The sequence below is a fragment of the Coccomyxa subellipsoidea genome (genome assembly GCF_000258705.1).
Source record: "Coccomyxa subellipsoidea C-169, whole genome shotgun sequence".
Lineage (NCBI taxonomy): Eukaryota > Viridiplantae > Chlorophyta > Trebouxiophyceae > Coccomyxaceae > Coccomyxa > Coccomyxa subellipsoidea.
Genome location: NW_005178041.1, coordinates 2,805,479 through 2,815,759, shown reverse-complemented (window position 1 = coordinate 2,815,759; position 10,281 = coordinate 2,805,479). Strand labels below are relative to the sequence as shown.

The window sequence follows — 10,281 nt, the reverse complement described above, 5'->3', positions numbered from 1 at the left end:
CGCTTGCGAGGTCACCCAGTTGCGACTCAAGAGCCTCCTGCTCTGAAGCAGGGTCCGCAGACGCCACAGGGGTATCTGAGACGCCCTCTGATACAGCCTGAGGTGTTCTGCAGAGCTTTGCGCGCACGCCTGAGGCTGCCTGGCAATCACGGCCATTGAGAGAAATGCGCTGGCCGAGCTGGCGTTGACGCACATGTGTCAATCCTTTCGACACCGCCAGAGGAGGTGTGAGAGCTTGTAGAAACAACATGGCTTTGACACTCGACTGGCTGCACTGTGCCCTAGGCGACAGACAGCGCAGGCTATACTCGGTCAGTGCCTGTTTTAAAGCATACTGAGCAGTAGACAGGTGTCATCGGATGTTGGATGGTGCAACAGCGCTTCCCATGCCTGACATGTGTTCCAGAACCAGACGAGACCAATGGGTCCCGATGCTTGCTGGAATCCCCAGACGTCCTATAAATTGTATTGATTGTCAGTTACTCGTTGCTTTACGATATTCGTGGGTACACTTGGTCTGCTCAAGCACCCATCAACACAATCTAAGACGATGTTGAGAGTGGATGCCTTGGCATGAGTACAGAACTTGCTCTAGCAGCTACCTATTACTCATGTGAATACAGCGATGATTGTATTGTACGATTGCATTACTAGCCAGACATTGGGGCGATGCGAATCTATTCCTGAATTGGCAAACAGTCACCAGCAACGGCCCTGCAATTGGACAATTTTGAGATCTATCTCGCAGGTTGTTCTTGCTTAGAGGTGGATCAATCATTGAAATTCTTGCAATCAAAATTGACTTTCCAAAAGTTGGCACCATGTCCTGACCAAACTTATAGCCATCTCTTGAGATTGATGAAGGGCATCCTTCTCGAAAGTACAAATCAGCTGGCGTGTGAGCATTAATTTAATTCAGCAAAGCCCAGCATGGAATTCAGGAACCTGCATTAGATCGATCAAAGCCTTGTGAGATGGTTTTCAGCTTTGGAGCAGCCTCAACATCAGCCCCAGCTTTTGGAGCGACACCATCTCCCTTCGGCGGGACAAGCACAGCCTTTGGTGCACAGTCGTCTTCGTTTTCTTTTGCAAGCTCCACCCCAGCGTTTGGAGCCAGTCAGCCAGCAGCAACTCCCAGCATTTTTGGTGCACAATCAGCTCCTGCCTTTGGGGCGACCTCCTCTGTATTTGGAGGCCAGTCAACCCCCGCTTTTGGATCAGCCGCTCCAGCATCATCCTCAGCCTTCTCGTTTGCGAACACTGGGAGCAGCCTTTTTGCATCCACCACACAGGCATTTGGAGGGGTGAGCAGCTCAGATCCTTATTTCTTCTGCTAGATGATACTGGATTTAAAAAGAATGCAACCCTGAACGTCCTGCACGTCTGGCAGGGTGGCGGTGGCTTCTTTGCTCAGCAGCAGACGCCGGCACAACCCAATACCTTTGCGCTCACAGCAGCGCCACAGGCACAACAGCAGCAGGCTCCGGCCCAGTACCAAGTGCTTGTGACCAAGGATAACAAGCCTATATTGCACAGCACAGCCTGGGATGACATCCACCCAGAGGGACAGAGATACCTGCTCGAGTTGGAGTGCGCACCCTGCCTTCCTATGCTGCACTAATGATGCTTGCTGGCCATCATTTCTATTTTCCTGCGTGCTGCCTGCAAAGCAATTCTGACCCTGCCGATAACCTTATGCAGGAAGCAGGTGTTGCAGTACAGAGAGGAGTCCAGGCAGCTTGATGAATGTGAGCGGCTGAAAGACAGCAGGCAGCTGAAACAGGTTCAAGATCACCCACCCCTGAGAGATGGCGTTTACTCCAATTGCACAAGGAGATCAAGGAGGAAGTCCCTTGGGTGATCCTGTAGTTTCATTCTGAACGCAGGGATTGAAACAGGACGAGCGGGCTGTGAAGCAGCTGTTGCAGACGTTTGAGAATGACTTGAGAGTAAGCAGTGATACAATAGCTGCGTTTAGGGAGGTGCGTGTGGTTCTTGATTCCCACGAGAATGCCCCTTGTATGCTAGTGACTCTGTGATAAACATGCAATTACCCTGGTAAATGGTAATCACACCATGCTGTGGGTGCAGAGGGTCCTTCAATTGCTGAGGGACACCGAAACAGGCGTGCGCGCATTCCAGAGGTCCCAGAAATGGCGGGAAGCAGCCAAGGTAATTGCACTTGTTCACAAGCCATTCCTCTCAACCGCATGGAATCGAGCGTCAGTGTCACCAACAAGCACATCTGACATATGTCCTGTCGTGATACACTCAGTTTGCGATGCAGGCCAGCCAAGGCCAGGTACTGCCACCGGCTGTGAGGGAACAGCTGAGTGGCGCCGTGGTGCTGCCCTCCCTCTTCCTGCGGGACACCATCCCCTCCTTCCAGGTGGGGCGCCATTGGATAAACCTTCTGCATCCCCTTTAGCTTCTGTGCAGCAACAGTCAAGCTGCAGCCGACATGCTTCTCCTGCATCTATCATTTGGTGTCTCATGCATTGAACATGAGCTCTGAGGACCACCTCCACATTGCTCTATGCTGAAGAATGCCACTCTGATGATTGTGTCCCTGTGCATCAATTGTGGGCAATCTGATACGCAGTGAATATGCTGTGGGCTTTAAACACCACTAGAAGCTGCCCCTTATGGAAAACTGCAAATGCGGCAGGAGGGCGTGGCGCAGTACGCAGCGATAGCGGCGGATCTGGAGCGGGTGCTGCCGGCGGCCAGCGCAACGGGCCGGGGCCGGCCGGGCGGCGAAGATGCGCTCGCGGCGCTGCCGGGGGCGCTGGCCAATCTGCACGGCCTGCTCATGCACGTGGCCGCGCGCCTCGACGGCCTCCACGACGGCCTTGCCGACTCCAAGCAGGCCCACCTCGACCAGCTCGCCGTGGTGAGGCGCCCAACTGGAGGCTGCATGGCTATCCACGGCAGATTACTATATGGGGAAAAAGGGCTCCATCCATCTACATGTGTGTCACTCCAGTCAGAGCGCGCTGTGCTGTGCCCCCCACAGGCGCTTGCATAAACGCAAAGGATGCAGGCCATCCTTTCAGTGCGTGGTCCTTAGCGTCACCCAGTCCACTCGAGCCATTCTGGGCATTTGCAGCGATTTGTCACTTGCCTCACGAATTTTGCAAGGCTGCTCAAAGGTCTAGACGCAGTTCTCTGTACCCGTGCTATTTAGTCTGTGTAGAGCATGTCATGCCGTGCAACATAATTGTGCCGACGGTCTGTGCACCTGAATCGATGGGCGGTGACATGTGCAGGAAGGGGATGACAGGGACCCGTTCGTAGAGGCGGAGGAGCGGGAGAGGAGGAGGTCCCAGGATCTCAAGAGGCGGCTCACTGCCCCATCATTATCTTCTCAACCAGCTCCGCAGGTGTTTGACGGCCCCCCTGTCTCTTTCTTGCCTGCGCATTCTAATCCTACTTCAAGAACGCCTATTTTACTTGGAAGCTCCTCATGAGCATGACATCAGCAGATGCACCGGCAACCTTCCAAGCAATCTTGCGTGGACATGAAGGCCAGATGAGCACGATGTCTGCAGATGTCAGGCAATATTTGAGCTTGCCCTCCTATTTGCAGGCGCAAGCGGTACCCACAGCGGCCTCACCGTTCTTGGCGCTCGGGCCGCCCCCAGCCTCGGCCTCGTCGCCGGCGCCGGCGGCCACCGGCTTCTTCGGCGCGCAGCCGGCCGCCCCCGTACCGGCGGCTTCTCCCGGCCTGTTTGGCGGCGGCGGCGGCATTTTTGGGTCGGCCGCTCCCGGCACGCCCGGGCTGTTCGGGCAGGCAGCCACAGACCCGGCGCCGCTGCAGCGGCAGCCCAGCGTACGCAAGGGGAAGAGCAGAAAGTGAGAGGCTCTCACTGAGAGCGGGGTGGGAACGGCAGTGAGTAGTGAATTGCTTGTTGGCTGTCCGTGTTGCACAGTGACGCGATGCAATGGCTGTGTAGATTGCAGAGGCTATGTGTAGCCCATTGTGGTGCCACTGCACAATGCGAAAAGGGAGCCTTTGCAGTACGCATGTTCTCACGGAGACAGGAGACATTGTTGTAGGGTGTGCATGAAGCAGCGGCATGTCGCTGTGCCCTTGTGAGTAGCCTTGCTGCGATTAAGCTTTGAACGGCAGGCTTAATTTTGCGCTGTGGGACCTGACCTTATCATGTTGTGACCACCAGATAGAAGGATCCGATCTATGGAGTCTACATAGAGCCTACGGTATACTGGATGCATCTGGATGCTAATGTAAATGATGCCTTGAACACAAAGGGAATTCGCCTTCACTGAGGAATGCGCAGGGCTTAGAACTCTCTGAGGCATTGCCTATGTGACTATCGGATAGTCCAACTATCAGACGTGAGTCACCATCATGACATCAGGCTGCGCAGCTGTGCAGCATTGTGCATTGCGCAGTGCACCAAGTACCTGCTGCCATGCGTAGACCATCATGATGATCATTATGATGCAATAGCGATGGTCATCACACAGCGGCGGTGTGGATTGCGCAGTGGTTGCCAGTGGCCCCATGGGATGTCATCACACGGTCATCGTGACAGTCACATTGACTGTGTGACGGTCATAAACACACCGTGTGACGTGTGCAGGCATTTTGCTGTCCTACATGTCAAAAGGCCACTGCCAGTGGCATCGCAAGTACCTCCAACCAGAAATTGTAGTATTTATTCCTGAGCGCCGGCGGCCTGCAGGAAGGAGGGAAGGAAGATAACACATTATCCAGCCTGAGCCATTATCCTGAGCAAGCCATTCCTCAAGCGGCGAGCTGGATCAATCCGGCCGCATGACGCACATGCAGGCACGGCCAGGATATGATGCGGTAAAGCCACCCCTTACATGAACCCCCGTGTACGTGTCAAAACTCGCTGACAGATTTTCTTCTTTTCGCCAGAGACTATCGCCATGAGATCTGTGTGGAGCCTCTTCCCCTTTTTATGGACATTTTGCAATTCATCTTGCGCTTCTGGCGCCCCAGATGTGAGCGTGGGCGTGTGTAAGGGTGTAGGGCGCTGCAGGATGCAGACTGCAACAGATGAAGACGACCTACGCTTCCGATTATAGCGGGCAAAATATTGAGGGTTTTCGATGCCCATTGACAGATGGGGGAGCCCAGATCCAGCCTCACGAAGATTCGTGGCCTACCATACGATGCCACAGAGGACGAAATAAAAGAATTTTTCCAAGGCTTCGAGACGTCCTTGATTCATATCTGCAGGAGGGACGGTGCGCGGCCGTTTGCCCATGCGTTTAGTTTTGGAAAGAGCGCGCAGCAATTCGTGCATTGCACAGCTGGCTGAAGATCTTTGATGATTCTGGGAGGAAACAGGCAGAGCCACGGGCGAGGCATATGTGGAGTTCAAATCAGCTGCGATCGCTGAGGAGGCTTCAAAGGCTCGAAACCAGCAAGTGCTCCGGCACAGATACTTGGAGTGCGTCGCTGACTCTGCATCGACTTCCTTGTGGGTGATATGGCACGTACTGCAATACTCCCGCACAGAAGGCGGAGCGCATCCCATGTTCACTTACAGGGCAGAGCGCAAATAGCGAGACATCTCACGTTGGCAGCGGGATTACGGCAAGACACAGACACGACTATGGGTGCTCTGCACGAGGAACATCTCTCATGGAAGAGTTTTCTACGACCAATGTATTTCAATGTCGATGCGTGCGTGATTAAGCAGTGCGGACAGTGCTAGGTTGAACAAGTTAGGAACGTGTCTCTCCGTGGCGACGTGCTGTCTTCAAGGCCTCTGGCCATCTTGCTGATCGCTTGGTAGAAATCACCCTCCAAAATCTGATCTCTGGAACGCAGCAATTGTCCACAGCGACACAAGTGGAGTGCTTTTGACCCAGCAATCTTCAAAAATTAGTCTTAGCTGACAGGCAGGTTTCATGCACTCCATCGCAGGATATTCGAGATTCCTGAGAAGAACGTGCAGCACATCAAGCAAGCACAAGGGCTGGTGGATCCCTTTCCAGGATGGGTGCTGCGGATGCGGGGACTTCCATACGGCGCCACTGCTGAGGATGTGGTGGGGGCCCTCGCATGCTCTGAAACTGCCTCACAAGGGCATGCTTGGTCCAGGCGTCTATTTTTGCAGCCACCACGCCCAGTGCATGGGCCCACAATGGTGCTTTGAGGGAAACCAGTGCTTGAATCGTCGCAGGAACTGCACAGGAGTCTGCGCCTGCATTTGAGCGGCCATGGTGGTTCATCGGGGTCACTGTGCGTTGCGCAGGTTCATTTCTTCGAGGGGATTGAGATAGAGAGGGGCTCAGCAGGGATCGCATTCACGTGCACCCCGGACGGCAGGCCAAAGGGCGAGGCGTATGTTGAGTTCCCCTCAGAGGATGCCCAGAAGGAAGCGCTCAAACGCCACAAGAACGAAATTGGAGACCGCTACATAGAGCTGTTTGTGTCTTCAAAGGCCAACATGATCCAGGTGCGCCTGCCTGGGACACCATATGATCTTTCTGTCACCACAGAGAGGTCGGCCACTGACATCTTCCCTGTTGCGAGCTCAAGCTGCAGCGTACTCTGGCTGCAGCCCATCCTGGCAGTGTGCAACACACTTGTAGAGGATAGGGCTTGTTCATCTTGCGATTGCAAGCAGGTATCTCTCACCTTTGTGCAACTAGAGAACAGCGCTCGTTCATCTTGCAATGCCAAGCAGATGTCTCTCACCCTGAACATGAGATATGTGCTTGCAATGCACAGGCGGTGCAGCAGAGCAACTACTACTTGGGTCAGTCGCAGCATGCCATGGGACCATCCCTGCTACCTCATCCGCTGCCCCCTCTGCCGCTGCACGGGCCCCTCGCAAGCTTTGGAGCCCCGTACGGCCACGCCCCCTACGGGCAGGGAGCTCCCATGCAGTCCGTAGTCAGCGCTGACGGATCCACCCTGCGCCTGAGGGGCCTGCCCTACTCAGCTGGCATTGATGAGATCACCTCATTCTTTGCAGGTACTGTCCAAGGTTCCCCCATACTTGACTGGCTGTGAGGCTGTTCATGCACTGCCAGTGCAGCTCAAAGATGCATGCTCCTTCGTGGTAACAATGGCTGGGGTGAATGGCAAGCGATGTAAGAGTGATGAGGGGCCCGTCAGGGACTGAGAGGATGGTGGACGGGTGCAGGATTCAGCCTGGCGTCAGACGGCATCCAGGTGGTGACCAAGCCGGACAAGGAGGGCAACCAGCTGGGGACGGGCGTCGCATACGTGCGCTTCGGGAACCCAGAGGAGGCCGAGCGGGCGCGCAAGGAACGGCACCGCGCGCAGATGGGCGCCCGCTACATCGAGTGCCTGCCCTTCACGGCCTCCCACTACACCAGCCCGCCCCACGTCCCTGCGCCGCCGCCGCACTTTGCGCTCGGCCAGTACCCGTCCGGCATGCTCGCCGCGCAGCGGCCGTACGCGCCGATCGGCTCGCTCGGACGAGGCATGCCGCCGCAGCCGCAGCAGCAGGCCTACGAGGATGCCCGCCTGTATGCGGCGCAGCAGGGCGCGCTGAGAGCCGGGCCGGGCCGGCCCGGCCGCGGCGTCGGCGCGGCCCCCGGCCACGCGCGCGGCAGCGCCGGCAGCCGTGGCGGCCGGCCCGTCACGTGGCCGCCCGCCCAGCCGCCCGGGCGGCCGCCGGGGCAGGCCCCGCCGCCGCCCTACGCTGTGCAGACGCCAAGCCCCCGCGCCGGCCGAGGGTACCAAACCCAGGTACTCACGTACACCCCTTCTGACCATCACAAGTAAATTTGATACCTTTGCTCGCTCTTGCACCATGCCCTGTCCCATGTGTCGAAGCAGACAGGGTAAAAAAGAGGATCCCTTAATTTTGCGACAAGAAAGAATATGGTGTAAGCCTTGTAAATGGCGGTGTTGGCAGGCGGGTCCGAGGGGAGTGGGCGGCATGGCGCGGCCGCAGCTGCGCGTGGCGACGGGGGACTATGGGGCTCAGCAGGCGGCGGCGCAGCAGCACCAGCAGATGCTCCTGCAGCAGCAGTACATTATGCACCAGCACATGCTGCAGCAGCAGCACCAGCGGGTGTGTCATTGCTCTCTCGCTACAGTGCCTTCACTGTGCATCACATCTGCAAGTAGCCAAAACAGGAGAGGCTGGGCCTCAATTGCACGGTGTGGAGGTTGTAGTATCAGATGAACTGAGAATTTTGGTGTGCTGCAGTATCTGTCGGGAGGCTGGGCCCCGGTGTACTCAGAGGCACAGCTGGGAGTACAGGGCCCACCGTCCAGCCCTTCTTGGTATGGCGTACAAGGTGAGCAGCACCGTCCACTTGACACTGACATTGCGACTCCTTGCTGAACAATGAAGTTTCTCATGACGCCTGTCCTCTCACCGCTGTGCTCATGCCCTGCCGTGCATAAGCGACGATAGTATCACCATTCGATATTCATCCTGTGTGTCCGATCTACTCCTGTGCTACTCCAAAGGGTTGTGACTGCTTGCAGCATATATGAGCAGACCTTGCCAAAGCGCTGATTGGGCCCTGTGTTTTGTGCGTCTGTTGCAGGCGGGCTTGTGTCGTCCGGCGCTCCATACACGCAGGCCGGGGCAAGCATGATGTCTGGTCACTCCGCTGCAATGCCATTCTACGGTGCGACAAGTTCTCTCAGGCCCCTGACACCATGTAGGAAAAGCACGGTCAAAACCTCAAAACTCCAGAGGAATACAAGTATGGCCATTCACATTGCTGCTGTTGTCCCTTTCTTAAGGCATCTGTATGGGAGGCCAAGCCCCTTCTTTCTCACACAATTCAGCTCTAAAAAGCTCTCAGTGCAGCATCGTTTCTGTTTATGGTATGTGTCCTATGCATGACCCCGATACACGCATGCTGCTGCAGAGGGGCAGCACCGGGAGCGGCCAGCGGCGGCTGTGCCAGTGGATCCAGAGATGCTGCCGCCAGTGAGCGAGATCGCTGCGGCGGTGCTTGCATCTCCCGGGGGCCCCCCATCCGAGCCCCTGGGTGGAGTGGGGTCGCCACCGCTTGGGGGTGCCGCCGCCCCCGCCAGGGGGGGGTCTCCCCCTGCCAGCGCCGGAGCCCACACTGCTCTCTCAGACGCCAAACTGCAAGTCGCTGCGGCCGGAGGCAGCCCCAGAGCGTGACAGCTCTGCACCTTGTGTTTTCCTAGCTGTTCTTAGGAGATATTTATAGGCGTCCCATCGGTAGCAGAGGCAGGCAGTCAGTTTCGCGCGGCGTAGGAAGTTGCGGACCCCCCCGCCCCTCCCCCCAGCGTGTTGGATGCGAAGGTGCATGATTTGTGCGAGTCCTTGAGGCAGAGAGGACCGTGGCGCAACTGCTCGACCCGTAATGCAAATCTGCTCAGAGCTGCTGAAAGAAGGGCCAAGGCGCGGCCGGTAAGGATGCGGCAGGAGTGCAGCTTGCATCGAGCAAGGATTACAAATAGGGTACCCTCCCTGTCATGCACGCTCCGCAAGGGGCTACAAGAGGTTGAAAAAATTGATGTACACTCGCTGATGGGGGCAAGCACCTATTCTGCTTACGCTGGTTTGACGTCCTTGCTGCGTCTGCAGATGAGTTTGCGGTGTCAGGCAGCGCAGTCTTTGTACACCAACATTTCTGAACGGCGCGGCTCCCGCCAAACGCCGCACCCCACCCGTGCACCCCATTGCAATTTTGGATGGAGGCCTCTAGTCTGCTGTTGCATGGGCTCTCTGCGCGCTTTTCCCCCGGCAGGCGGCGCGCTCGGCTGCTGGGCCGATGCGCTCTGCCGGCCTCTTTGCGTTCTCAGCTTGCATTTCAGGCGGCGGGAAGGCTGGAGGGCCGCAGCTTCTCCAAAACTTTTGCTCCTCCCCGCTGAGCGTTCCTGGTTGCCAGAATGAGTCACCCGCATTGCTGTCACCCTAGGAGTGGGTCTTCTGCTGGTCAGAGCCGGGATCGTTGCCCACAATGTTCCCTGTTGCAGGACAAATTTGAGATTGCAAGTTCACCCCCTTCCCGTTGCTAGTAGCCGTGTCAGCTTGCCTGCATATAGGGTGGGAGGGGGGCCCCACACATGCAATATTACGTTTCAGTTGCCAAGTTGTGTCCTACTGTTTGCAGCATCATCAGACACCTGCAGTAGCTAGGAGTAAATATTCTAGCATTGCGTGCTTATGAGCCTTCCAGGCTGTTACTGAGACCTTGTCGAGGGGGAAAACTTGTCTGGCATGGGTCGTTTGGTGCATTGCCCTTCCTTTGCATGAATTGTGTTACAAGTAGTTAAATTGGGTTGAGGGACGCGATTGGTTTTGT

At 56.5% G+C, this 10,281-nt stretch overlaps 1 protein-coding gene across 1 annotated transcript; it reads left to right on the top strand.

Moving 5' to 3' along the window:
* Nucleotides 1-1,742: 1,742 nt before the first annotated feature.
* Nucleotides 1,743-9,131, top strand: COCSUDRAFT_46239 (hypothetical protein; the record flags this gene model as incomplete). The annotated part of the gene is made up of 15 exons (XM_005651297.1): nt 1,743-1,748; nt 1,887-1,982; nt 2,092-2,172; nt 2,288-2,389; nt 2,669-2,893; nt 3,270-3,383; nt 3,590-3,855; nt 5,927-6,050; nt 6,258-6,461; nt 6,737-6,983; nt 7,155-7,726; nt 7,896-8,054; nt 8,193-8,283; nt 8,539-8,622; nt 8,869-9,131. 15 exons carry the CDS (start codon nt 1,743-1,745, stop codon nt 9,129-9,131), a joined length of 2,634 nt encoding a protein of 877 aa, XP_005651354.1.
* Between the last annotated feature and the right edge of the window lie 1,150 nt (nt 9,132-10,281).